Raw genomic sequence first — 27,566 nt, 5'->3', positions numbered from 1 at the left:
GTAGAAGAACCTCGAAAATTTGACCGTAAAAAACTCCAAGGGGTTAGTCTTGCCTTTTTTCCATTTCAGCAAAAAAAAAAAAAGTGCTCAGAATGAACTGGAATTAGGCACACATACTCGGTATGTGTATTTTCATTCAAACAAACAAAAAGTGCGAAGAATGAATTGGAATTAGGCACACATACTCAGTAGAAGGTGCTCTTTATTTTGCAGGTGGAGCTGAGGCTGTAGAAGAACCTCGAAAATTTGACCGTAAACAACCCCAAGGGTCTTGCCTTTTTCCATTTTCAGCAAAAAAAAACACAAACAAAAGTGCTCAGAATGAACTGGAATTAGGCACACATACTCAGTAGAAGGTGCTCTTTATTTTGCAGGTGGAGTTGAGGCAGTAGAAGAACCTCGAAAATTTGACCGTAAAAAACTCCAAGGGGTTAGTCTTGCCTTTTTTTTCATTTTCAGCAAAAAACAAAAACAAAAGTGCTCAGAATGAATTGGAATTAGGCACACATACTCAGTAGAAGGTGCTCTTTATTTTGCAGGTGGAGTTGAGGCAGTAGAAGAACCTCGAAAATTTGACCGTAAAAAACTCCAATGTCTTGCCTTTTTTTTCATTTTCAACAAAAAACAAAAACAAAAGTGCTCAGAATGAATTGGAATTAGGCACACATACTCGGTAGAAGGTGCTCTTTATTTTGCAGGTGGAGTTGAGGCTGTAGAAGAACCTCGAAAATTTGACCGTAAAAAACTCCAAGGGGTTAGTCTTGCCTTTTTTTCCATTTTCAGCAAAAAAACAAAAGTGCTCAGAATGAACTCGAATTAGGCACACATACTTGGTAGAAGGTGCTCTTTATTTTGCAGGTGGAGTTGCAGGAGTAGAAGCTCGGAAATTTGGCCTTCGAAAAAACCCCAAGATCCATTTAGCATAGAAATAAAAACTCTGATTGGTCTGAAAGACGTGCACACTTGACCCTAGAAAACAGCAAAGGACCAGAATTGCGTGTTTAGAATGCTTATTATACATGCTTGTTTAGAATATGTGCTTTTCCCCAATAAAGTCAATTTCGATTTATACGAAGCAGTCAAAAGCAGTCTCCAGAAGGAAAAATCAAGAAAAAAAAGCTTATTACAACAGGTGAGAGAGATGCTCAATCGGTGAGTGTTCTTTTAAATAGTGTAGAAAATGTTCAGCAGCGCTAGCATCTTGAACCGGTAGTTCTATGTAAAATAAAACTTTTCCATGTATTGGAAGCCCCGCCCACGCATAGAAAGTGTCCCCCCCCTTAAGTAATTCCCGCTTACTTTCACACGAAAGCGCTGCGAAGATGTCATATAATGGACTCTTCCAGAAGGGAGGCAAAGGACCCCCCTCGGGCGAGTCCATTAATGGAATCGTCCAGCAGGGGGGTAAAGGACACCCCTCGGGCGAGTCCATTAATGGAATCGTCCAGCAGGTGGGTAAAGGACACCCCTCGGGCGAGTCCATTAATGGGCTCGTCCAGGGGGGTCCTTTACCTCCCCGGACGAGTCCACTTGTCACCTTGATTGACCTTGGACGACCTTGAATGACCTCTACTTGACCGCTATATGACCTCTGTGGCGACCTTTTCATCCGGCACAATTTTATGAAAAAACGGTCCATCGAGATTGTAACTGAATAACCTTGTATGACCTTGTTTGACATTGTTTGACCTTGAATAACCTTGTTTGACCTCTAAAGTGGCCTTGAATTAGTTCCGGACGTCCCCGCTAGGGGGCGCTAACAATTTTGCTCGAAATCAGCGGGATTTGGGTTGCATATGCCTCTAACAATGACAACATTTCAACAAATCACAATTTTTTGGTTGGGGCGGAAGTAGCCCGTGCGAGAAATTCCTTTTCTGGGTGCAGCTCGGGCGAGTCTATTATTGGAATCGTCCAGCAGGGGGGGCAAAGGACCCCCCCTCGGGCGAGTCCATTAATGGAATCGTGCAGCAGGGGGAGTAAAAGACCCCATCGGGAGTCCATTAATGGAATCGTCCAGCAGGGGGGTAAAGGACACCCCTCGGGAGAGTCCATTAATGGAATCGTCCAGCAGGGGGGTAAAGGACACCCCTCGGGCGAGTCCATTAATGGGCTCGTCCAGGGGGGTCCTTTACCTCCCCGGACGAGTCCACTTGTCACCTTGATTGACCTTGGACGACCTTGAGTGACCTCTACTTGACCGCAATTTGACCTCTGTGGCGACCTTTTCATCCGGCACAATTTTATGAAAAAACGGTCCATCGAGATTGTAACTGAATAACCTTGTATGACCTTGTTTGACATTGTTTGACCTTGAATAACCTTGTTTGACCTCTAACGTGGCCTTGAATTAGTTCCGGACGTCCCCGCTAGGGGCGCTAACAATTTTTAACAATTTTGCTCGAAATCAGCGGGATTTGGGTTGCATATGCCTCTAACAATGACAACATTTCAACAAATCACAATTTTTTGGTTGGGGCGGAAGTAGCCCGTGCGAGAAATTCCTTTTCTGGGTGCAGCTCGGGCGAGTCCATTAATGGAATCGTGCAGCAGGGGGAGTAAAAGACCCCCCTCGGGAGTCCATTAATGGAATCGTCCAGCAGGGGGGTAAAGGACACCCCTCGGGAGAGTCCATTAATGGAATCGTCCAGCAGGGGGGTAAAGGACACCCCTCGGGAGAGTCCATTAATGGAATCGTCCAGCAGGGGGGTAAAGGACACCCCTCGGGAGAGTCCATTAATGGAATCGTCCAGCAGGGGGGGTAAAGGACACCCCTCGGGAGATTCCAGTAATGAACTCGTCCAGGGGTGTCCTTTACCTCCCCGGACGAGTCCACTTGTCACCGTAATTGACCAGAGTTTGTTGTTTGCCAGCGTTTAAAGGCACCGACATAACCATGTGAAACCAAATCCCGCTGATTTCGAGCAAAATTGTTAAAAATTGTTAGCGCCCCCTAGCGGGGACGTCCGGAACTAATTCAAGGCCACGTTAGAGGTCAAACAAGGTTATTCAAGGTCAAACAATGTCAAACAAGGTCATACAAGGTTATTCAGTTACAATATCGATGGACCGTTTTTTCATAAAATTGTGCCAGATGAAAAGGTCGCCACAGAGGTCAAATAGCGGTCAAATAGAGGTCGTTCAAGGTCGTCCAAGGTCAATCAAGGTGACAAGTGGACTCGTCCGGGGAGGTAAAGGACCCCCCTGGACGAGCCCATTAATGGACTCGCCCGAGGGGTGTCCTTTACCCACCTGCTGGACGATTCCATTAATGGACTCGCCCGAGGGGTGTCCTTTGCCTCCCTTCTGGGAGAGTCCATTATATGACATCTTCGCAGCGCTTTCGGGTGAAAGGAAGCGGGAATTACTTAAGGGGGGGGGACACTTTCTATGCGTGGGCGGGGCTTCCAATACATGGAAAAGTTTTATTTTACATAGAACTTCCGGTTCAAGATGCTAGCGCTGCTGAACATTTTCTACACTATTTAAAAGAACACTCACCGATTGAGCACCTCTCTCACCTGTTGTAATAAGCTTTTTTTTCTTGATTTTTCCTTCTGGAGACTGCTTTTGACTGCTTCGTATAAATCGAAATTGACTTTATTGGGGGAAAGCCGATATTCTAAACAAGCATGTATAATAAAAATTCTAAACACGCAATTCTGGTCCTTTGCTGTTTTCTAGGGTCAAGTGTGCACGTCTTTCAGACCAATCAGAGTTTTTATTTCTTGGCTAAATGGATCTTGGGGTTTTTTCGAAGGCCAAATTTCCGAGCTTCTACTCCTGCAACTCCACCTGCAAAATAAAAAGCACCTTCTACCGAGTATGTGTGCCTAATTCCAGTTCATTCTGAGCACTTTTGTTTTTTTTGCTCAAAATGGAAAAAAGGGGAAGACTAACCCCTTGGGGGTTTTCCAAAGCCAAATTTCACAGGTTCTTCTACCCTTACAACTCCACCTGCAAAATAAAGAGCACCTTCTACTTTCATTCCAGCTCATTCTGAGCATGTTATTTCTTCGTTTCTTTTTTGCTGAAAATGGGAAAAACGGTAAGACTAACCCTTAGGGTTTTTACGGCCAAATTTCCGAGGTCCTTCTCCTGCAACTCCACCTGCAAAATAGAGAGCACCTTCTACTGAGCACTTTTATTTTTTTATTTTATTTTTTTGCTGAAAATAGGAGAAAAGGTCCAGAAAATCCTAGAGAGCGTAGTGTCGCTTTGAACTATGGCAACTTGTTCATCAGTAAGGTGGAGCCCTCCAAACTGTGTCGCTTTCTCCTCTCTCGGCTGATTTTGCACCACAGTCCACGAGTTGTCAAGTTCAGCGAAAACGAAACGTGAAGGACTCTTATCCTATTCTCAGGGCAGTAGTCTCCCAGGACTCATCGCGTGCGCAAGGAGTATGGAATTTCCTGTAGTAGTCTATAAGGAAAAGGTAAGGCTCATGGTGTTCCCTGCTGCCAAATTTGGACACCTTCTATAGAGTAAGTAGATCTTCGCTAATTCGTTCTCGCTTAATTCCAAATAACGGTTAATTCGTGCGGTCCCATCTTCGCACGTTGCAATCCGACCGCATACCATCCTATTCCGACCTACGCAACGACTCACGCGAGTGAACAGAGTGAACAGAGTGAACAGGCTCGTCACTGCCGTCATGGCAGTGACGAGCCTGCCTAAGTTCAGAATCAGAACGTTGCATAATCCGAATGTTGTACATACGCAACTTTGTACAAGCAACAACGGTACACAACGGTACGCGCAGCCATATGATCAGGATTGTTTGTTCCAGTTGATTTTTTTTAAATTTTATCCGCACAATTTCATACGCTTTTTTAGATTTTGTCCAGACGCGATGTGAAAGACGATCTTAATTCAGCGTCACACTGAAAACTCTCGCTTTATTTTATTGTACTGTTGACTGTTTACAAAAGCCCAGGTATACGCACAACGTTAAGGTCTAACTTTTTTAACTTGAGTTTTTGAACTTTTCAGAATTAACTTTTTTTTTTCTCGTTTTGTTCTACTTCTGCCCATTCAGGGAGAGGCTTTTCTTCTGCTTCCTGGAGGCATTGTAACTGAAGTACGACAGCTAATCCAAGCGCGTATAGCGTCTACACCATTCGTGCGTGGGAAAACACACACCTTTCGGAAAAGCAATGGAAACCCATTCAATGTTACAGGGACGAGCAGTTCCATAAACCGAAACTATGAGAAGTCACCCGAATTCGAGAAGAACGGAAAAACACATTTGTTTTTACTCCGTGTCACCATTTCTAGGCTGGTCTATATATTCTCCAAAAATATACAAAAAAAGCCCACTCCAAAAACATCGGGATTTTTTTCAACCCTGCATATTTTTTTATTCTTTGTTAGCGCCGCGAAGCAACCGTGGCTATGAGCGGCGTACAGACATGGACAGATGGAGAGACGACAGCAGGGAGGAGTGAGGAAGGAGCGAGGGACAGAGGGGTTAGTATGCGTCCTGGGCCGACTTCAAGGGGAAATGTGCCGATATTCGTCAGGCGAAAGTCTTCGGAAAACCCAGGGAAAACCTGCCTCAGACAGCACAGCCGGTGACAGGATTCGAACCGGCGCCACCTCCCAGTCTCGGCGTGGAAAGCAGCCACCCTAACCACAATGCCACGGGAGCTGGTAACCCTGCATATGATGGACTTAATTCGTAGTCCCTCTTGAACGAACGGTGACGTGCGATGTAAATTTCGGAAAGCAAAAGAGGAAGATAAGTGAACAACAGAACGGCAACTTTATTGTGAGACGAGGGATGGGGAGTTTCATCGCCAGGGGGCGATACTCTACCGCATTGCTGGTGGTGATGCGGGTAACGAAATAATGAGCTCCTTCGCAATAAGGATCGAAGTCCTATGGTATCCGGAAAGGTCACGAGAGCTTTGAGGCAAATTAATGTATTTTCCTGCGTCGTGTGCCCAGGTTCGCTTAATTCGAACGCCCGCGTAATTCGAATTTTTTTCGCCGTCCAGACGACTTCGAGGTTCTACTTTATTTGCGCATAATTCCAGTTCATTCTCATCACTTTTATTTTTCGGCTCAAAATACAAGAGAAGTTAGGACTAACCTCTAAGTGTTTGCTGAGGCCAGACTTGGTCGGTTCTTCAACTTCACCTGCAATATAAAGAGCACCTTCTACAGAGTGCATGTGCATAGTTCCAGTTAGTTCTGATTTCTTGTATTTTGATTCTAAAAATAAGTTAACTAACCTCTCACTGTGTGCTGGGGCCAGATTTCGACGGTTCTTCAATTCCACCTGCAATGTAAAGAACGCCTTCTACAGAGTGCATGAGCACAGTTCAGTTAGTTCTGATAACTTATATTTAGACTGAAAATACATGAAGAGTTAAGACTAACCTCTTATAGCGTTTCCTGAGGCCAGACTTGGTCGGTTCTTCAATTCCACCTGCAATATAAAGAGCGCCTTCTACAGAGTGTATGAGCATATAGTTCCAGTTAGTTCTGATAACTTATTTTTAGGCTGGAAATACATGAAAAGTTAAAACTAACCCCTTTGCTGAGGCCAGATTTGGACGGTTTATTTATTTATTTATTTTGGTACCCTCAGGGCATAAGCTTTACAGAGGGGAGTGAGACAAGAAACTAAAGAAGAAACGACAGGCACATACAAGGCAATTTCAATCGTAACATAAAAATGCAAAAAAAAGAAAAAGAAAACACGCAGACAAGGTGGCCTAGCAAAACTAATCACTGGCAGAGTAAATTGCTACTGATTTCTTGAAGAGTGTAATGTCAGTTATTGATGTTAATGATGATGGCAGTTGGTTCCACTGAAGCGATGTTCTAGGTATGAAGGACTCAGAAAACGTTGTAGTTGCACAGCGATGAATACCCACTTTCTGGCTATTATCGACGCGACGCGGTTCTTCAATTCTACCAGCAATATAAAGAGCACCTTCTACAGAGAGTATGTGCATTGTTCCAGTTGATCCTGATAACTTATTTTTAGGGTGAAAATACAAGAAAAGTTAGGACTAACCTCTTACAGTGTTTCCTGAGGCCAGACTTGGTCGGTTCTTCAATTCCACCTGCAATATAAAGAGCGCCTTCTACAGAGTGTATGAGCATATAGTTCCAGTTAGTTCTGATAACTTATTTTTAGACTGAAAATACAAGAAAAGGACTAACCTCTTAGTGTTTGCTGAGGCCAGATTTGGACGGTTTTTCAATTCCACCTGCAATATAAAGAGCATCTTCTACAGAGTGCATGTGCATAGTTCCAGTTACTTCTGATTTCTTGTATTTTGATTCTAAAAATAAGTTAACTAACCTCTCACTGTGTGCTGAGGCCAGATTTCGTCGGTTCTTCAACTCCACCTGCAATATAAAGAGCACCTTCTACAGAGTGCATGTGCATAGTTCCAGTTAGTTCTGATTTCTTGTATTTTGATTCTAAAAATAAGTTAACTAACCTCTCACTGTGTGCTGAGGCCAGATTTCGACGGTTTTTCAATTCCACCTGCAATATAAAGAGCATCTTCTACAGAGTGCATGTGCATAGTTCCAGTTACTTCTGATTTCTTGTATTTTGATTCTAAAAATAAGTTAACTAACCTCTCACTGTGTGCTGAGGCCAGATTTCGTCGGTTCTTCAACTCCACCTGCAATATAAAGAGCACCTTCTACAGAGTGCATGTGCATAGTTCCAGTTAGTTCTGATTTCTTGTATTTTGATTCTAAAAATAAGTTAACTAACCTCTCACTGTGTGCTGAGGCCAGATTTCGACGGTTTTTCAATTCCACCTGCAATATAAAGAGCATCTTCTACAGAGTGCATGTGCATAGTTCCAGTTACTTCTGATTTCTTGTATTTTGATTCTAAAAATAAGTTAACTAACCTCTCACTGTGTGCTGAGGCCAGACTTGGTCGGTTCTTCAACTCCACCTGCAATATAAAGAGCACCTTCTACAGAGTGCATGTGCATAGTTCCAGTTAGTTCTGATTTCTTGTATTTTGATTCTAAAAATAAGTTAACTAACCTCTCACTGTGTGCTGGGGCCAGATTTCGACGGTTCTTCAATTCCACCTGCAATGTAAAGAACGCCTTCTACAGAGTGCATGAGCACAGTTCAGTTAGTTCTGATAACTTATATTTAGACTGAAAATACATGAAGAGTTAAGACTAACCTCTTATAGCGTTTCCTGAGGCCAGACTTGGTCGGTTCTTCAATTCCACCTGCAATATAAAGAGCATCTTCTACAGAGTGTATGCAATGCAATGTAAAGAGCACCTACTACAGAGTGCATGAGCATAGTTCCAGTTAGTTCTGATAACTTATTTTTAGGCTGGAAATACATGAAAAGTTAAAACTAACCCCTTTGCTGAGGCCAGATTTGGACGGTTCTTCAATTCTACCAGCAATATAAAGAGCACCTTCTACAGAGAGTATGTGCATTGTTCCAGTTGATCCTGATAACTTATTTTTAGGGTGAAAATACAAGAAAAGTTAAGACTAACCTCTTACAGTGTTTCCTGAGGCCAGACTTGGTCGGTTCTTCAATTCCACCTGCAATATAAAGAGCGCCTTCTACAGAGTGTATGAGCATATAGTTCCAGTTAGTTCTGATAACTTTTTAGACTGAAAATACAAGAAAAGGACTAACCTCTTAGTGTTTGCTGAGGCCAGATTTCGACGGTTTTTCAATTCCACCTGCAATATAAAGAGCATCTTCTACAGAGTGCATGTGCATAGTTCCAGTTACTTCTGATTTCTTGTATGTTGATTCTAAAAATAAGTTAACTAACCTCTCACTGTGTGCTGAGGCCAGACTTGGTCGGTTCTTCAACTTCACCTGCAATATAAAGAGCACCTTCTACAGAGTGCATGTGCATAGTTCCAGTTAGTTCTGATTTCTTGTATTTTGATTCTAAAAATAAGTTAACTAACCTCTCACTGTGTGCTGGGGCCAGACTTCGACGGTTCTTCAATTCCACCTGCAATGTAAAGAACGCCTTCTACAGAGTGCATGAGCACAGTTCAGTTAGTTCTGATAACTTATATTTAGACTGAAAATACATGAAGAGTTAAGACTAACCTCTTATAGCGTTTCCTGAGGCCAGACTTGGTCGGTTCTTCAATTCCACCTGCAATATAAAGAGCATCTTCTACAGAGTGTATGCAATGCAATGTAAAGAGCACCTATTACAGAGTGCATGAGCATAGTTCCAGTTAGTTCTGATAACTTATTTTTAGGCTAGAAATACATGAAAAGTTAAAACTAACCCCTTTGCTGAGGCCAGATTTGGACGGTTGTTCAATTCTACCAGCAATATAAAGAGCACCTTCTACAGAGAGTATGTGCATTGTTCCAGTTGATCCTGATAACTTATTTTTAGGGTGAAAATACAAGAAAAGTTAAGACTAACCTCTTACAGTGTTTCCTGAGGCCAGACTTGGTCGGTTCTTCAATTCCACCTGCAATATAAAGAGCGCCTTCTACAGAGTGTATGAGCATATAGTTCCAGTTAGTTCTGATAACTTATTTTTAGACTGAAAATACAAGAAAAGGACTAACCTCTTAGTGTTTGCAGAGGCCAGATTTGGACGGTTTTTCAATTCCACCTGCAATATAAAGAGCATCTTCTACAGAGTGTATGCAATGCAATGTAAAGAGCACTTACTACAGAGTGCATGAGCATAGTTCCAGTTAGTTCTGATAACTTATTTTTAGACTGAAAATACCTGAAGCGTTAAAAGTAACCTCCTATGTTTGCTGAGGCCAGACTTTCACGGTTCTTCAATTCCACCTGCAATGTAAAGAGCACAGAGTACAAAGAGTACAGAGTGCATGAGCATGGTTCCAGTTAGTTCTGATAACTTATTTTTAGACTTAAAATACAAGAAAAGTTAAGACTAACCTCTTAGTGTTTGCTGAGGCCAGATTTGGACGGTTCTTCCATTCCTACAGAAAACTACAGTTCAAACTAAACTCTTAGTCGGTTCTTCAATTCCAACTGCAATATAAAGAGCATCTTCGACAGAGTGTATGTGCATAGTGCCAGTTAATTCTCAAAGCTTTTATTTGTCGGCTCACAATGCAAGGACAGTTAAGACTAACCTCATGGTGTTTCCTGTGGCCAAATTTGGACGGCTCTTCAATTCCACCTGCAATATAAAGGTCACCTTCTACAGAGTGTATGTGCATAGTTGCAGTTAATTCTCAAAGCTTTTATTTGTCGGCTCACAATGCAAGAACAGTTAAGACTAACCTCATAGTGTTTCCTGGGGCCAAATTTGGACGGCTCTTCAATTCTACCTGCAATATAAAGGGCACTTTCTACAGAGTGTATGTGCATAGTTGTAGTTAATTCTCAAAGCTTTTATTTGTCGGCTCACAATGCAAGAACAATTAAGACTAACCTTGTGGTGTTTCCTGGGGCCAAATTTGGACGGCTCTTCAATTCTACCTGCAATATAAAGGGCACCTTCTACACAGTGTATGTGCATAGTTCCAGTTAATTCTCAAAGCTTTTATTTGATGGCTCACAATGCTAGAACAGTTAGGACTAACCTCATGGTGTTTCCTGAGGCCAAATTTGGACGGCTCTTCAATTCTACCTGCAATATAGAGTGTATGTGCATGGTTGCAGTTAATTCTCAGAGCTTTTATGTGTCGGCTCACAATGCTAGAACAGTTAGGACTAACCTCATGGTGTTTCCTGAGGCCAAATTTGGACGGCTCTTCAATTCTACCTGCAATATAAAGGGCACCTTCTACAGAGTGTATGTGCATAGTTCCAGTTAATTCTCAGAGCTTTTATTTGTTGGCTCACAATGCTAGAACAGTTAGGACTAACCTCATGGTGTTTCCTGAGGCCAAATTTGGACGGCTCTTCAATTCTACCTGCAATATAAAGGGCACCTTCTACAGAGTGTATGTGCATAGTTGCAGTTAATTCTCAGAGCTTTTATTTGTCGGCTCACAATGCTAGAACAGTTAGGACTAACCTCATGGAGTTTCCTGAGGCCAAATTTGGACGGCTCTTCAATTCTACCTGCAATATAAAGGGCACCTTCTACAGAGTGTATGTGCATAGTTGCAGTTAATTCTCAAAGCTTTTATTTGTCGGCTCACAATGCTAGAATAGTTAGGACTAACCTCATGGTGTTTCCTGAGGCCAAATTTGGACGGCTCTTCGATTCTACCTGCAATATAAAGGGCACCTTCTACAGAGTGTATGTGCATAGTTGCAGTTAATTCTCAAAGCTTTTATTTGTCGGCTCACAATGCTAGAACAGTTAGGACTAACCTCATGGTGTTTCCTGAGGCCAAATTTGGACGGCTCTTCAATTCTACCTGCAATATAAAGGGCACTTTCTACAGAGTGTATGTGCATAGTTGCAGTTAATTCTCAAAGCTTTTATTTGTCGGCTCACAATGCTAGAACAGTTAGGACTAACCTCATGGTGTTTCCTGAGGCCAAATTTGGACGGCTCTTCAATTCTACCTGCAATATAAAGGGCACCTTCTACAGAGTGTATATGCATAGTTGCAGTTAATTCTCAAAGCTTTTATTTGTCGGCTCACAATGCTAGAACAGTTAGGACTAACCTCATGGTGTTTCCTGAGGCCAAATTTGGACGGCTCTTCAATTCTACCTGCAATATAAAGGGCACCTTCTACAGAGTGTATGTGCATAGTTGCAGTTAATTCTCAAAGCTTTTATTTGTCGGCTCACAATGCTAGAACAGTTAGGACTAACCTCATGGTGTTTCCTGAGGCCAAATTTGGACGGCTCTTCAATTCTACCTGCAATATAAAGGGCACCTTCTACAGAGTGTATGTGCATAGTTGCAGTTAATTCTCAAAGCTTTTATTTGTCGACTCACAATGCAAGAACAGTCAAGACTAACCTCATGGTGTTTCCTGAGGCCAAATTTGGACGGCTCTTCAATTCCACCTGCAACATAAAGGGTGTATATAAATTAATATATAAGATATAAGCCCCCTTATATTAAATAATATAAGGGGGTGTCTGTAAATTCTACAGAGTGTATGTGCATAGTTCCAGTTAATTCTCAAAACTTTTAATTTCCGGCTGAAAATACAAGAAAAGTTAAGACTAACCTCTTGGTGTTGTGGGCCCTGGTGGACATTTTCGGCATTACTATGTTTGTGTTGGCTGTTTCTAGATGGTGCTGTCGCTTGTCAATCACCAAATCACATGTTCGGTGGGCGGAGACGCTGAAGTCGGTGATATAAGGAGCGGTGACGGGCTGACCTAGCCATTCTCCGTGGGAGTATGCATGTGGTCGGGTCCATAATCACTCCTGAAGGATGCTCCCGGACGTCTTTCTTTCCTGGTATACTTGGTCGAGCGGACTTTGCTGTGGATGCAGGAGGTTGTCGCTGAGCTAAGAAATCTTAGACCCCAAGGAGTGAGCTTTGGTTTTGTCAGTGCTTTCATTGTTTTGGGGTCTGATTTAACAGCGTCGTGCTGAATTTTTTCACTATATTTAGCAGTTCAGCATCAGTCCAGCGGCGGACTGGCTTACGACAAGCACTCCCCGACTCTGAATGACCCGGTATGATACCCCAAGGATAGATTCCACTCGGACTCGGAACCATTTTACTGCAACCGGTGGCGGTTTAACGGTAGAGTAAGCAAAGTGCAACTGAGCCGTGCACGCGAATTATGTACCGCCTTGATACTGGGTTGGAGCCGCCGCCGCAAGCATAGCCGCACGCGCCGTTGGGCTTCTTAGGTGATATGACTGCTTATCAAACTGGCATGAGATTCCTGGATGTCATAATCACGCGCATCCTGTAGGTTGCAGTGATATGGGATATGTTGCACGTGATATTCCCGCCATCTGCCGCCCCCCACCCATAACAGATTTCGCCAGTATCTTAGAGTATATCTATTAGCTACATCCGACGCGATAACAAGGAAAGATCGTATTATCTACGAGGTCTTCCCGTTAGATATCTACTATATACTCGGCTGAGTGCGGACTTTGAGCTGGTCAGTACTAGCACACCATGCTTCCAATGTGTTTCCCCAAGCATTTGATACCTTCATTTTCTCCCACAGATGGACTTGGAGCATTTAAGGACCTAGAAAGGCTTGCCCTGCCTCAACTACGCCTGGATCAGAAGGCTTCTTCCGGATATGCTTCCAGTCGCTAGTTTGCGTCTCCGCACGTTGCAGTCACGATTTCGGTAATTAAAACTAGTGCTCACGTGTAGTAATTCCCGTTACGCAGTTCTGTACTTGTATATTTGAGGGGTGCTTTTGAGAATGCTCGCTGTGTGGAGCTGCTCTTACTGATGTTCCCTTTTTCTTCCACTTAGTGGGTTCCCCGGGTATCACGTCGGCAGTCTCGGATCGTCGAATCAAGTTCCATCCCGTTCAGACTCGTATCTGCGTCATGGAGCTGCCATCAAGGCTTCGCATGGTATGATCTGCACACGCCTCCTATAAGGACTGCAGACTTGTCCTCTCCTCCGCCGTTTGGAGACCTATCCGTCCTCACCAGAGGGCGACTCGTCGTTTAGAAGTCATCGAAGCATCCACGTGGCAGCCGCCCTTTCGACCCTTCGTCGACTTCTGTCTCAACTGTTGCTGCCAGAAACCGAAGGACAACCCTCGCCTCCCTCATGACCTCGTCGATTTGGACGTCGACGGACAGTTGTAATTTTGTTCGAATGCACAAACTTGGGGATAAGCAAGATTGTGGGCATTTTCGACATTACCTGTTCGTGAATGCTGGTGATTGTCGCTAAGGTAATAAATCTTTCTATGGTGTTTGTATTTCCTCCCCGGGTGTCGGAGAAGAAACTTCGTAAGTTTCTCAGTGTTTTCCGAGACATAATTTGGAAGGCTCTTCAATTCCACCTGCAAAATAAAGTGGACCTTCTACAGATTATGTACATATTTCCAGCTCATTCTCGTAACTTTCATTTCTTTGCTGAAAATAAAAGGGTAAGACAAACCTCTTGGTGTTTGCTGTGGCCGAATTCGGAAGGTTCTTCTCCCTCTGCAAAATAAAGTGTACCTTCTAGGATTACATGTCCACAATTACAGCTTTTACACTGAACACTGCTTTTAATTTCACAGATAACGTCACAGGTGTTTTCTCCCGCTTTCTAGAAAAATAACCTCTCATGTCATGGGGAAAACTCCCTTTACTTATCCTACCATTCATTTAGGTTTAGTTAGGACGTCAATAAAGAGGTTATATTCACATCGTGTAGAGGACAATCACTCACGGGCTTCCAGAAAGTACCGTAGGACACCTATGGGAAAAAAAAATCTAACGTCAGTGCTTTCCAAAGCGCAGACGTCAGAGTTTTAGGAAAACGTTTAACTTTCACGATAACGTTACCAAAAACACGATAAGCCAATCGCCCGATTCCTTTGGGGTGGCTGGCATGTTGCTCATATCCGATTGACTAACATCGATTCAGAGTCTCAATCGGAGGAAGCTTAAGGTTTCCTGGGCCTCCCTAATATTCCATACACACGTTCTTTACCAGGCAGAGAAGAGGCCCGTCAGGTAAAGATTATGCAGGCGCCCAGCAATGTACTGTACGCGAACTGTGAACCTTTAGTCGCCACATATAGGCAGACAAACCTCACGTGTAACTTCACGGCACTATTTGTGAAACTTTTTTTAGGGGCGTGAACCCGGTGATAACGCGCGTAGACGAGAGACAACAATCCTTTATCTGTCTTTCAGTGAAGAGCGCTGAAAATTGGTAAAGCATGACTGACCTTCCACTGAGCCCACAAAAGCCGACGAGTAAGATTACGTATGAAGGGGTTAATTGAAATGAGGACACAAAGTGACAATGAATGCGCAAAGCCTTATAAGTGCATAAAAATTTATTGTATCTATGGTTTGCTCATATATGTCTCCGCTTCTACTCCCATGCCCAAGTTTTTCTTCTCTCTCTTCCTCTCATCCCGCGAATAAACTCAATAAACAGTATTCGTCCTGGACCTAGTAAAGAAAAAAAAAAGCAGCATGGAATGGCGACATAAATTAGAGATAAACTGATGTTCTGAGGCTGGAACAACATAGAAGGGACAGATACAAACAAAGCCTCAAATTGCCTAAGAAATCAACGATGAGAGCCCTGGACCGGCAATCCAGAAGATGTGGGTTCGATCCCTACAGCTGGCTAACCTTTTCAGTGACTTTCATCTTTCATCGTTGACATAAATTAGCTTCCGCGCCGCGCCAATGAAAAACATGATACTGTCGCGTCTGCTGGGAAGTCTTTCGGTCATGCGGGGCTTTTTGGAGGAAGCCCTAGCGAAAGATGTCGTGCAGTGGCTATACGACAGCATTAAAGAGTTGTCACAGCGATGGCAAGGGGGGTGGGGGGCGTAGATGCGCATGGCGAATATTTTCAAGAAGTGACGTAGATTGGTGTTTTTTGAATTTTCCATTATATTTAAAGAAGTAAAACTACCGGCCAAACTTGACCGATCCCTGTACTTCCAAGACTTCGAATTCTTTGCGTGGCTCAAGTGTGACTATATTTCGGATGGCCACTTTTTAATCGTGGCCTTCATTTATACCTTCTTGCATTTCGATGATCCTTTGACTGTCATGACTGTCACACGGACTAATTTAGTGTCATTTTCGTGAACTGCAGTCCAACCAAGCGAATGTTATACGTGCTTGCTACACGGCTTAAGTAAGTGTTCCTTAAACGATGATGGCAATAGACCTCTCCCTGTTTGTAAACAAATGATGTCATAGTGTTCAACAGCGCCACCAATTTGGTAGAGTTGAACTATGCTCGAAGCTAGAGGCGCCAGGAAAGCCACGGTCTTGAGGGGATTACGATGGTCCCAGAGACGCGACCTTCGGTCCTCCTTTGCTTTCAATATAGGAGGCAGCGAACATGTGCCCATTCGTGGAACCCAGCCCACCCCTTCAGGTTTGTTTGTTTCAGTTTCAGTCGGTCTACCAACGTCATGATGACGTTTCACGGGTAGAGGTCTATTTCGACAGATAGATAAAAATAAACGGCGGCAAAATTTTTAGGTGCGCGCCACAATACCTTCCTGGGAACGTTTTTCTTTGAGTTAGGAACACTTCCTGCGAATCTTCTTCCAATGTAAAACAAGTTGGCCCCAGACACGTGCAACAACAAAAATGGCGGCGAGATCACAAAATTTTCACGAGCTGTTAACGAAAGTAATGACGATTTTTTTTTTTTCGGCACAATGTCACACTGTTTCTTCAATCAAGTAAACACGCTGCCGATAATACACTTGTTTAGAAAGTATTTATTTACTTCAGTAAGTATTATTATTAGTGTAGGGGCCCTTCGCTTTTTCCGAATATATATATATATATATATATTTTTTTTTTTTTACCTGTACCACAACGCCTGCTGTCGAGTCTAGCACTCGGTTCGCCGAAGAGATGTGAAGTGGGTCTCGCGTGGCTCGGTGTGGTTAGCGTGCTTTAGTCGAGACTGGGAGGTACCCAGGTTCGAATCCATGGTGCCGGTCTGGGGTTATTCCTCAGACGCTGTCAGACATACTATGGCGGCACAGTCCCTTAGAAGTCGGCCCGGGAAACACATTCTCTCAAGAGCGTTAGGCGTGCGAGGCGACGAGCTCTGAAAGCACTGCCATCACGACAAACCACTAAATCGTTACTGGACTTGCACAGGACTAGTGCAAGCGTCACTAGTTGAAAGTGAAGTTCATATAAAGTTATATAAGTTCATATAAGCTGATTTATATGAAGTTCATATAAATTAGTTCGTGCGATAGGACACGGCCTTAGAAATAAACATACCTGGCTTTTTGATCGTTTGCACGAGTATAACCTTCCGATATTTGTCTATGACCGCATCACTGATACTTCTACTTTTTATTGTTTGTGGCTACTTTTTTGTGAAAACTCCTCGATCATTATCACAAAAATAACGTTGGTATATACGCACTGACTCTAATAGGCACCTAGCAGTTTCCAGAAAAGGCCGACGTTGTGATGGCGCCATTCGTTTAGGTTAGGCCCAGTTAGGACAATATTTGAATGGAGTAATACCTTTCGCCGATTTCCAGAAGGTCCTTTCTTTTCCTATGCTGTCCCTGTTGTGTTGGAAGGTGCGCTGGAGCCGTGCAGAAGACGGTCCTCTGACCCTTTTTCTAACTTTCAAAACACACACGACGCACATACTCCCACAGCCTGTTCTTTACCAGGCTGAGAAAATATCTACACGCCACCAGTGTCACGTCAAAATCAAGATCTAGGCACGTTGAGATAAGAGCTCACTAATGTGTAATGGACGAACTTTTTGGAGGTGGTTAACCAGCGCCAACAAGATAAGATTTTCTACGAATGGGTTTATCGCAGTTTGGACTGCAAAAGTCATCGAATGCGTCAAGCCTTGCTTTATCAGGGCGGAGGCGTAGTAATTTATTGATGAACTTTGCAGGATGTAGTGCTCTGTGGACAGGCTACATGGCGCCAATATTCTCGACATTCAGCTGATTAATTGCGACATTGACGCGTCGCTTTCCTTCAGCACAATTGCTTGTACTTTGAACACAGTTTATAAGAATAAAAGAAGAACAAAAATTTCAGACGGTGACGTTTATTTACGTCAATGATTTCATAAATATAAGGCACAGTCGTTGGCGATGAGGATGATATTATATACAATGCCTATAAACTTCGCCTGACAAAATTATGATATCGGTTTGGGATCATTTTCAACGGCTCGCTTCACATGTTCAACAGAAATAGGTACAGTCCTTTCTTTGCACTCGATGGATTTGTTCCGTGGAGCTCGAAGCTGTAAGGAACCCTTAGCAGACATCGTGCAGGTGATCGATTCTGGGTCCACATCCTCTGGCAGGACGATACGTCTGGTGAACTCTCGATGGAAGTAGCCACGATCATCCGACTTCTCTTCGTGCTTTGCATGGATCTCGATGCAGTTGTCCACAGTCTTCACAGAAATCTCATCCGGAGAGAAGTTCCTCACGTTCATGTTGACCGAGAACTCTTCCGACGTAACTCCGTCCGATACGACGGACTGGTCCATTTCCACATTGTCCTTTTCATCCAGGATTCCTTTTAGCGGAGCCAGGAACCACCGGTACATGTGTGGGGAGAAGATGTCGCCGTCGTCAATGGAAGGTTCTGTGAGACTCTGTTGGGCGATGCCCATTGCATCGGAGATGTCCCTCATAATACCACGTGGACAAATTGCCATGTAAGGGTAATGTCGCTTGCGCAGAGAGCAAACACTCTTCGGCATCTTGCTGTCAGGTTTCAAATTGTGGCGCTTCGAAAACGCGTCTCGCCTTTTATACTCGTCGCCAAGCTTTCCGGGAGGGAGGAGAAGATTCCAGAAACGACTGTTTATTGGTTGCAGAGGGTCACGTGCTGAGAGAGCGCGCTTCGCAAGTGCGGAGAAACTTCTCGAAGATTCTCGGAACGCTCAGAGCTGATCTATTATGGTTTCATAACGTGCAAACTCTACACCTGTAATACCACTTTTATTGTTCGATTCAGCAGCTATTCCATAACATAAATGAAACTGTGCTATTTTATTAGGCGATTGAAGCTTATATGACGCGAATACTGACGAGTTTCTACTTCTATGACCGCTAGCAGACGACGCGGAGACAAGGTCACGACGCGCGGATCATTCGAGAACTATCTAGCGCTTGCTCGTATGCTCCACGTGACGTCAGACAGTAGGCGGCATGTGGTTCGTCGATTCCATTCTGGGCGGTCCCCTACGGTTCGCGAAGGCGAGAGCGCCGTATAAATAGCGCTCGCTCGCGCTGGCCAGCAATCATTGAAGTTTCGAAGCAACGCTTTTCAAGGCAAGTTCAACGTTCTCTTCGAGAGAATCCACGCACGCTACAGAATGCCTTCACGAACCAAGAGTGGAGCCCCGGCCATTGGTATCGACTTGGGAACTACGTATTCCTGCGTCGGTGTCTTTCAGAATGGTCGTGTGGAAATCATCGCCAACGATCAAGGCAACCGGACGACGCCGAGCTACGTCGCCTTCACCGACACCGAACGGCTCATCGGAGATGCTGCAAAGTCACAAGTCGCCCTCAACCCCGAGAACACAGTGTTTGACGCCAAGCGTCTCATCGGACGCGAGTACGACGACCCCAAGATCCAGGGAGATCTCAAACACTGGCCTTTCAAAGTCGTCTCGGATTGTGGCAAGCCAAAGATAGCCGTCGAGTTCAAAGGGGAACAGAAGAGGTTCAATCCCGAGGAGATCAGCGCAATGGTCCTGACCAAGATGAAAGAGACGGCTGAAGCGTACCTGGGTCAAACAGTGACTGATGCAGTCGTCACCGTCCCAGCCTACTTCAACGATTCCCAACGTCAGGCGACGAAAGACGCGGGAGCCATAGCCGGACTCAACGTACTCAGGATCATCAACGAACCAACAGCTGCTGCTCTGGCTTACGGTCTTGACAAGAACCTCCAGGGCGAGAAAAATGTCCTAATTTTCGACTTGGGCGGAGGCACTTTCGACGTATCTGTCCTCACCATCGATGAGGGCTCCATGTTCGAAGTCCGCTCCACAGCGGGAGACACACATCTCGGAGGAGAAGACTTCGACAACAGGATGGTGACCCACTTCGTCGAAGAGTTCCAGAGAAAGCACCGCAAAGACCTCCGTAAGAGTGCCAGAGCTCTACGTCGTCTACGAACTGCCTGCGAGCGAGCCAAGAGGACTCTGTCCAGCAGTGCAGAAGCGAGCATCGAAATCGACGCCCTCTTCGAAGGCATCGACTTCTACAGCAAGATCACACGCGCTCGCTTCGAAGAACTCTGCATGGACCTCTTCCGCAGCACGCTCGAACCGGTGGAACGGGCTCTCAACGACGCAAAGATGGGAAAGTCTCAAATCCACGACGTCGTCCTCGTTGGCGGCTCGACCCGAATTCCCAAGATTCAGAAGCTGCTCCGCGACTACTTCAACGGCAAAGACCTATCGATGTCCATCAACCCGGATGAAGCCGTCGCCTACGGAGCTGCTGTCCAAGCTGCAGTCCTTAGCGGAGACAGCAGCGAGACGATCCGGGACGTTCTTCTGGTTGACGTCGCCCCTCTTTCCTTAGGCATCGAGACTGCCGGTGGCGTCATGACAAAGATCGTCGAACGGAACAGCCGTATCCCGTGCAAGACGTCGCAGACCTTCACAACTTATTCGGACAACCAACCGGCAGTCACGATTCAGGTGTACGAAGGTGAGCGGGCCATGACCAAAGACAACCACCTTCTGGGAACTTTCAACCTCAACGGCATCCCACCAGCTCCCCGAGGAGTTCCGCAGATCGAAGTGACGTTTGACCTCGATGCCAATGGTATCTTACACGTCTCTGCTCGGGACAAAAGCACCGGGAAGCAAGAATCGATCCGCATAACGAATGACAAAGGACGGCTGAGCAAGGAAGATATTGATCGAATGCTGAGCGAGGCTGAAAAATACCGCCAGGAAGATGAACAGCAACGGGAACGTGTGGCTGCCAGGAACGGACTGGAGTCCTACGTGTACTCAGTCAAACAGGCTGCTGAGGAGGCAGGAAGTAAGTTGGACGCGGCTGATCGGGATAAAGTGCTGTCACTCTGCAAGGACGCAATCAGCTGGATCGACTCCAACACACTGGCTGAGAAGGAAGAATATGAGCACAGACTGAGGGAGTTACAGCAGGCTTGCAGCCCCATCATGAGCAAGCTCCACCAGAGCAGTGGGGATGGTCCCAAGCATTCGAACTTCAGCAGTCACAAGTCTGGACCAACTGTTGAAGAAGTTGATTGAAGTGGTAGTCTTGTATGAATTACAACTATAGTTCAAAGCTCAATGCACAGCGAAGGACTGAACTAGCTGGCTTGTTGTGAGCCTATGTTGTGTGTAAATATTGTACATATGTAAATACTAATGTTATTTATTTTAGGAAATAAATTTCCTATTGTGGAATTTACTCTTGTGAATTGTTGACTTTTTTCATAGTTGGCCGAGTAGCACCATTGCACCATCTGATTTCACAAAATTTGTGATTTCTGATTTCACAAATGGGTGTTGGGAGGATTGAAGTTATACCTGTGTTACCTTTTCCCTACTTCCATGTAGTCCGTATCTATATCAGCACATAGCGAATTTGGAATTTTTTATGCTGAAAATGGAATAACATGCAGAGCCTCTAAACCTTCAAACATAATCATTGTAAAATGTCCATAATCACAGGAAATCCTGTTGTCTGTCACATAAAAGGAATATACTGATCGTAGACAGCACTGGTACGAGTAAAACATTCTTGACGATAGCCGAGTTGTCAATAAAAATTAAATTTTATTAATAAAGGATTCTGAGAATGTCCCTAAGGACACGATTACTCATATATGCATACTGTACAGTCCGGGAGCACAAAAAATTACGCAGACGTCTGCAAACGTGGTAGTACGTACGCCGGGCACGTCAAAACAAAAAAAGACACTTTCAAGTTCTGCAAAAGTTGTCCTCCTTCAAAACTGAACAGGGACGTGGAGGGGTCGGTCGGTCGCCCCTACACTGCTGACCACTGTGTGACGGTGCTCCACATTTTATCCTGTTTTTTTTTTTTTTTAATTGTCAACACAATAAACAAAGAAGAAACAAGACCTCGCACTCTGAGGATGATGAGAAAGGAAAACGAGATCATGACTAGGGATGCGTAAATACAAAACAGAGTGTGCTGAACTAGCGTACAACAGCGGGGGAAAAAAACAAGACGGGGGGAGAATAAACGGAAAGCTGCTTATAAAGGAGGACCAGCGGCACACCCAGACACACACACGCTACCATTGAGGATTCTTGACTAACAACCACTGACACGTGAAGTAAACATTATAAAAAAAAACATTTACACTGGCTTATACAGTAGGATGCATCGTTATAGTACAGGTGTTCCTTTCTCTCTCTCCCAGGCATTCTCTGCATGCACATGTATATATATATGTATATATATATATTACAGCACTTCTCTTTCCACAGCCTGAAACACAAAATAAATACCCGCTCATTCGCTCGCAATACATTCGCTCTCCGTCACACATCCACAGGAAACATCCCACACACATCCCAAGTACACACCACAAATCCATGTTTCGTGCGTGCTGATGACTCGCGTTTAAAGTTGTCCCTTCCCCCTTCACTTATCACGGATGTATGTTTTCCTAGCTCCGAGGTCCACTACCTTTCAATAACTCGGGGCATCTGACCGACGTCCTGTGAATGTCCCGTGGACATCCGCAAAACGTCTTATGTTGATACAAGGTACGATTTTGGCGCAATCGTACATCAACGTCCGGTACGTATTGAGTTTGGTGAGAAAGCATGATGTCGTTTATACGAGCAATGGACATTCCCATAGAAGTATGCCATCAGTGTGAGTTGGGTCTTACAAACGTTCTGCCTCCAGTGAGACAGTTAGTAGGTGTGGGATGGCAGGATCATGCCAGGCATGTCATGGCCAATCAGGGCACACCTTGTCAGTCAGACGCAACCTAGGACAGGAATGTCGCACGATGGGATACCACCTGCAAGTTTCAGTTCGTTTAGTGCACAACGGATTTGTCGAGGGATACAGGACGGAATGTTATCTTATTACTGGCAAAAGAAATTCAAGATGGTTGCATATGAAGCAGAGCCTTAGACTGATGTGACCCGAGGCACTGACTCGTGTGATGACAGACCTTCAGGCTCGCCCAGCAAAGGGTTAAAGGTAGCGTGAAATGCAGTAGTGCAAATGTTACAGTGCTAAGTACCACTTACATGAGATCGAATCAAAGTGCATCACTAACAGTAATAATTATACAACGAAATAAAAGCAGCACGGTAGAAAACTAATTACAACGAAGATCATTTTTTACGAGATTTTTTGCTCCATTTTAAGAAGTTCAGCACAAACCTTCTGAGCGTAAACTTCCCCTTAAACTTGGCCAAACATTCAACTGCATTCTTCATATATTATTAGCCTCCGGATGCATTTCAGACAGAACAACGTGCCTGCATATTCGTTGAGCAAAGTTACAGGAATGGCTGCCGTAGAGGCAGGCGAGAGACACGTAACACTCATGTGGGGATTCAGAACTAAAAAAACCGTACGATACGGGGAAAAGGAATGGACCAAAGCAGAGGAAGGTGGGACGCCACTTTGCATAATGTACGCTGAAGCACCTAAGTTGATGGCACACCAAGAGGGGATTAACGAACACAGACGTTCCCTCAGAGTTCTTCCCCGCTGAGGAAACGGGCACACACTTGAGTCTTCGTTGTCACTGCCACTCTTTTTCTCACTTTACATCGTCCCTTCCAAAGGTACACACACGTTTGGAAGATTTAAAAAAAGCTAAGTTCCGTTAATATATCATCACAAGGTCCCGTGAGCAAAGAACATTCTTTGTGCCTCACAAAAAAAGAAAGAAAAAAAAAGAAGAAAGAGATTGATATGAAACAGAACCGCCCTTTCGCACTGGCACAGAGACTTTTTTGATGTCATGTATACGAGGAGTTGTGAGATGGCTTGATATGATGCGTTTAAGTGCGGCGCGAAATGATATGTGCCTCGGTCTCTCTCGTTACTATGTACACGTCTCTCTCTCTCTCTTGCATGATTTCTGCCGCGGCGGCAATCGGTGACGCTGCACTTCCGTCGACGCTCGTTGCACCACGGTTTTTGCGTTGTTGCATAGCTAATGAGCACGTAGTGGTCGACGGACTTGTGCGCCGTTGGCCCGGGGCGAGGTATCTGTCCTAAAAAATTGCTAACACCGTAGACGGCAGCACCGTTCATACCAGGAATCCGTCAGACATTGTGGCGTTCATCTGGGCCCGTAGAGTCTGTACACTGTTCATGATCTTCTTCTGGTGCCCCACTAACACGACACCGAGAGCGGTGAGGTCCTTGAGTGTGAGCCGTGACACAGCGTCCATGGTGTCGAATCCACCCCTCTGAAAGCTCTCCAGGTAACGGCTCATCTTGATGCTGCATAGCCACTCTTCCACTGTCTTGAACTGTGTCATGTCTGGAGCGTTGGGATCCAATGGGTTCTGATGCCTGAAAGAAATGCTATAACGTGAATCGTGTGCTCTAGTGAATATCGTTGCTTAGTATACATCTGGCCATGAGGAGTACCCTAAGTGTGTTAGGAAGTACCTTGAGACTGTTTCAGACTCACCTATTCTGAGCAATTTTTCTCAAGCTTTCGGGGCATCTTACGAGCTTGTCTAGCGTCTTGACAATGCTGCTGAACTGAGGCCGGTGCGACCGATCCTTCTGCCAACAGTCAAGCATGAGCTGATGCACAGCTTCGGGGCAATCCTGAATGGAAAGCACAAGTTCGTACCTCTCCAAAGGTAGACAATGGTCCAACCCTGTCAGTCACATTCACAGTCTAAGCTCCCAAAACAACGGACCCTCAAATCAGCAGAAAAAGTCTGTTGAATCAGTCGAAGCCCAAATTAAGGAATAAAGCTAAAAAAAGAATAATGCTATGCCCAAATTAAGGAATAAAGAAGGGCATTTCCTTAAGCTTTTCACTGTCGAGGTTCATGGCCTGCTAGGCAAGATGCATGCTGCTGTGAAGTCTGCTCGCCTTTTTCCCCACTAATCCACTAATCTAATAATAATAATCTAATAAATAAGTGCCACTAATCTCCAATTTCTCAACGAAAGAAACATGTTTTCATTTTTGTTCGCCTGTCATTTCAACGGCGGCTCACCCCAGTCTTAGTAGCGCATGTCGCAGGCATAGAAATCAAAATGGCCCGTTGGATACTTTACTGTCTCTGCCTCGATTTCATATAAATTCTTTCGTGACATAGGACTTTGTCAGACAAGATTCTTTCTGCTCCGATTGCAGTAAGTTTTGATCTGCCAAAGCCGATAGCCTCCTAGACCATGAAAATGAGGTTCTGCAAAATAATGCAAGCAGACCAAACAAAATAAAAGATGTTGTAGGTTATATCCGCATATCCATTATAACAAGATCCGTCCTAAATTATTATATCCTTCAGATTGTGGTGCACCCTGGACTCACCATTGGTGCAGGAAGACGATACCCCTTCTCTATGCTTTTGATGACGTCCTGATTTGACCAGTTCCAGTATGGCCTTTCCCCATACGACATCACTTCCCAACACACTATGCCAAAACTCCAGACGTCGCTCGCGGAGGTGAACTTGCGGAATGCTATGGCCTCGGGTGCTGTCCACCGCACTGGAATCTTCCCGCCCTAGGGTGGTGGCAATTCAAAGAATTACGGGTCACGTCCACGCATTCATCGTCGTAAAGTGACTCACCCTCGTTGTGTACGCCCCCTCCGTCGCGCTCTCGATCTCGCGAGACAGGCCAAAATCAGCAATCTTGCAGATGAGGTTTGCGTTCACGAGAACGTTCCGTGCAGCCAAGTCCTGAGCGGTTACAAAATGAGATCTGTCAGTCCCTCTACAGAGTCGTTAGCGCAACGGAAAAAGTCCATACCCGATGCACATAGTTCATTTCAGACAGGTACTGCATTCCAGCTGCAATTCCTCTCAGCATGCCCACCAGCTGGATCACTTGAAATTTGCCGTCATTGGCCTGCGAAATCATCCCGAGACAATTAGCAATATGCCAAAAGATTGACAACATTTAAAAGTGAAACCCATTTTTACCTCCCGAAAAACAAAAACTCAACGCATCTCAAAATCAGCCACTCATGCGGGCACAGGTGAACAGAAAACACATCATGCTTGGTGCTACCTCGCACCAGCCTGTGTACATCTGAAATGTGAGCAGTATTCTTTTCACTCCTTTTACTCCACAAAACACTCTCTTTCACATGGTATCCCTCAATTTGCACCCGGGATTTTGCAAAAACAAGAGCCTGGAAACACAAGGGCGTTACACTGACAATTTGTTGCGCAAGCTTACAATGATGATGAAATGAGCTTGAAGTTTTAGGGTTTAACCCGATTCTTCCCCGAAGTTGCACCCCAAATTGAAGGTAGCCTCTTTAGGGTTAGACCAGATTTTTACCCAGCAAGGTAAACTGAGGCATCTCACTGAGGCTCACTGAGGCATCTGTAGGAATGCACACTAACTTGTTTGGCAGCATATGCAGTTACATCACCTTTTGTACCAAACCAGTACAGTTTGTTTGAGCAACTGAGCCCAATTTCTCCCCGAATTTAGCATACTGGAAGTTTTTTTCACCTGAACTCACATGAATATAGAGCAGTGGTTTATCCAGAATCCGAAGCATGGAGGGGTGTTGGAAAAAATTGCCCGGGGTGTTATTATTATAGCTACATCATTACAGCTTAACATATCATTACCGGCATGTGTCTAAACCTGAAATCACAAACGCACCCCCTGTACAAAGGTAAAAAAGTTAGGGGGGTGTCACTGAACATTTGGGAGGTGTTAGGGGAGTGTAGTGGGGGGATCTGGATAAATCGCTGAATTATAGTTTATTTACCCGATTTTTACACCCCGAATTCGGAAAAAAAATATTTTCCCAAAACACTTCAGGCTCTATCGACGAATCGATATCTATGCGTAACATGCGCACAATATCACAAGCAAGAATCTCACCCTAAGGAATGTATCTAGAGAGCCATTCTCCATGTACTCTGTCACAATCATCACGGGATTGCTCTTTGTGACGACTCCCTGGAGAAAGATCACGTTGGGATGATCGAATTGGCCCATGATGCTGGCCTCTGTCAGGAAGTCCATGCGGGCCTTGTCGTGCGAGCCGGGCTTCAGCGTCTTGATGGCAACCGTGATCTCCGGACGTCCCGTGCCGGGAGACTTCAGCTTTCCCCGGCACACGTCCCCGAACTCCCCGCCCCCGATGATGGCTTCGATGGTGATGTGTGAGGCGTCTATCTCGCGCGCAAATTCTCGCACAGCTTGGTTGGGGTCCTCGTAGGTGTGCGGATCGACATAGGCCCTTGATGCAGCCATTCCGCAGTGCGTGAACAACGGCGTTGTCACTACAGGTTGAGAGAGTTGCCAGCGTTAAGTGTGCGCGTCATGCGGTATTGACGTCGATGCTGAGGCGTGTGAAATAGTGTCATCCCAAACAGCGCAACATCTTGGTCCAATACTGGACGAATATTGTCAATGCCGGCCCACTATTGGTCCAAGATTGGACCAATATTGTCAATGTCGGCCCAATACTTTTCCAAGATTGAACCAATATTGTCAATGTCGGCCCAATATTGGGCCAGTTTTGTCGACGTTGGTTCAATATTGGGCCAAGACGTTGTGCTGCTTGGGATGGTGCGAAAAATGATGACAGGATGCACGTGAGGAGAAAGTGCGAGCGATTAAAGGGGTTGTGATGCCACGAGATGTCACGGGCCGATTGTAAAGAGGGTTATTTGCGTTGATATGAACCTGCTTTCCAAGATTTACAGAGAAGGGGAGGTAACAGGCGCACAGCAAACACTGACGCTCATCTATAGCTGTGACATCACAGTGATTAATTTTGCCAGGGAGGTGATGCAGGGGAAGTCACATGCTTGC

At 44.9% G+C, this 27,566-nt stretch overlaps 3 protein-coding genes and 5 long non-coding RNA genes across 15 annotated transcripts in view; 2 read left to right on the top strand and 6 right to left on the bottom strand.

The window, feature by feature from the left end:
- Nucleotides 1-239: 239 nt before the first annotated feature.
- Nucleotides 240-14,001, top strand: LOC135370570 (uncharacterized). 2 transcript variants are annotated; one of them, XR_010415379.1, is made up of 4 exons: nucleotides 240-268; nucleotides 12,184-12,429; nucleotides 13,086-13,213; nucleotides 13,346-14,001. It is a non-coding gene; the product is annotated as an uncharacterized LOC135370570 (long non-coding RNA). The 2 variants fall into 2 exon arrangements; XR_010415378.1 differs by lacking the exon at nucleotides 240-268 and adding an exon at nucleotides 11,816-11,830.
- On the bottom strand, nucleotides 3,672-7,507 carry LOC135370569 (uncharacterized). Its single transcript, XR_010415377.1, has 9 exons — nucleotides 7,461-7,507; nucleotides 7,319-7,386; nucleotides 7,177-7,223; nucleotides 7,028-7,097; nucleotides 6,385-6,433; nucleotides 6,237-6,283; nucleotides 6,095-6,162; nucleotides 4,060-4,110; nucleotides 3,672-3,957 (listed from the first exon to the last, which is right to left on the bottom strand). It is a non-coding gene; the product is annotated as an uncharacterized LOC135370569 (long non-coding RNA).
- On the bottom strand, nucleotides 7,556-10,768 carry LOC135370568 (uncharacterized). Its single transcript, XR_010415376.1, has 21 exons — nucleotides 10,697-10,768; nucleotides 10,562-10,608; nucleotides 10,411-10,457; nucleotides 10,260-10,306; nucleotides 10,109-10,155; nucleotides 9,909-9,952; nucleotides 9,733-9,797; nucleotides 9,566-9,612; nucleotides 9,417-9,465; nucleotides 9,274-9,335; nucleotides 9,086-9,134; nucleotides 8,938-8,984; nucleotides 8,796-8,863; nucleotides 8,654-8,700; nucleotides 8,508-8,577; nucleotides 8,365-8,426; nucleotides 8,177-8,225; nucleotides 8,029-8,096; nucleotides 7,887-7,954; nucleotides 7,745-7,791; nucleotides 7,556-7,670 (listed from the first exon to the last, which is right to left on the bottom strand). It is a non-coding gene; the product is annotated as an uncharacterized LOC135370568 (long non-coding RNA).
- On the bottom strand, nucleotides 11,427-11,825 carry LOC135370571 (uncharacterized). The gene is made up of 3 exons (XR_010415381.1): nucleotides 11,754-11,825; nucleotides 11,603-11,649; nucleotides 11,427-11,498 (listed from the first exon to the last, which is right to left on the bottom strand). It is a non-coding gene; the product is annotated as an uncharacterized LOC135370571 (long non-coding RNA).
- An 860-nt stretch (nucleotides 14,002-14,861) lies between the features above and the next one.
- LOC135369891 (uncharacterized) lies at nucleotides 14,862-17,383 on the bottom strand. The gene is made up of 2 exons (XR_010415149.1): nucleotides 17,071-17,383; nucleotides 14,862-14,997 (listed from the first exon to the last, which is right to left on the bottom strand). It is a non-coding gene; the product is annotated as an uncharacterized LOC135369891 (long non-coding RNA).
- Nucleotides 17,384-17,713: 330 nt separating this feature from the next.
- LOC135369785 (alpha-crystallin A chain-like) lies at nucleotides 17,714-18,220 on the bottom strand. The gene has a single exon (XM_064603303.1). It carries the CDS (start codon nucleotides 18,218-18,220, stop codon nucleotides 17,714-17,716), a length of 507 nt encoding a protein of 168 aa, XP_064459373.1.
- A 565-nt stretch (nucleotides 18,221-18,785) lies between these two features.
- LOC135369889 (heat shock protein 68-like) lies at nucleotides 18,786-20,993 on the top strand. The gene has a single exon (XM_064603471.1). The coding sequence runs from the start codon at nucleotides 18,908-18,910 to the stop codon at nucleotides 20,828-20,830; it is 1,923 nt and encodes a 640-aa protein (XP_064459541.1). The 5' UTR covers nucleotides 18,786-18,907; the 3' UTR covers nucleotides 20,831-20,993.
- Nucleotides 20,994-21,341: 348 nt separating this feature from the next.
- Nucleotides 21,342-27,566, bottom strand: part of LOC135369888 (ephrin type-B receptor 2-like) — a 159,886-nt gene continuing 153,661 nt past the window's right edge. For all 7 annotated transcript variants that reach the window (XM_064603464.1, XM_064603469.1, XM_064603467.1 and 4 more), the window contains 6 exons: nucleotides 26,628-27,031; nucleotides 25,533-25,631; nucleotides 25,352-25,462; nucleotides 25,090-25,284; nucleotides 24,229-24,371; nucleotides 21,342-24,107 (listed from right to left, as the gene is read on the bottom strand). In XM_064603464.1, coding sequence (XP_064459534.1) covers nucleotides 23,840-24,107; nucleotides 24,229-24,371; nucleotides 25,090-25,284; nucleotides 25,352-25,462; nucleotides 25,533-25,631; nucleotides 26,628-27,031 — 1,220 coding nt within the window. In that variant the 3' untranslated portion in view covers nucleotides 21,342-23,839. The remainder of the gene's footprint in view (nucleotides 24,108-24,228; nucleotides 24,372-25,089; nucleotides 25,285-25,351; nucleotides 25,463-25,532; nucleotides 25,632-26,627; nucleotides 27,032-27,566) is intronic.

Source organism: Ornithodoros turicata, chromosome 10, assembly GCF_037126465.1.
Source record: "Ornithodoros turicata isolate Travis chromosome 10, ASM3712646v1, whole genome shotgun sequence".
Classification (NCBI taxonomy): domain Eukaryota; kingdom Metazoa; phylum Arthropoda; class Arachnida; order Ixodida; family Argasidae; genus Ornithodoros; species Ornithodoros turicata.
Note: the sequence above shows the minus strand (reverse complement) of the source record. Positions and strands in the feature narration are given on the sequence as shown.

Bases quoted from the DNA above. Each gene is read 5' to 3' on its own strand.
- LOC135369785 (XM_064603303.1), bottom strand. From the start codon at position 18,220: ATGAGGGACATCTCCGATGCAATGGGCATCGCCCAACAGAGTCTCACA.
- LOC135369889 (XM_064603471.1), top strand. From the start codon at position 18,908: ATGCCTTCACGAACCAAGAGTGGAGCCCCGGCCATTGGTATCGACTTG.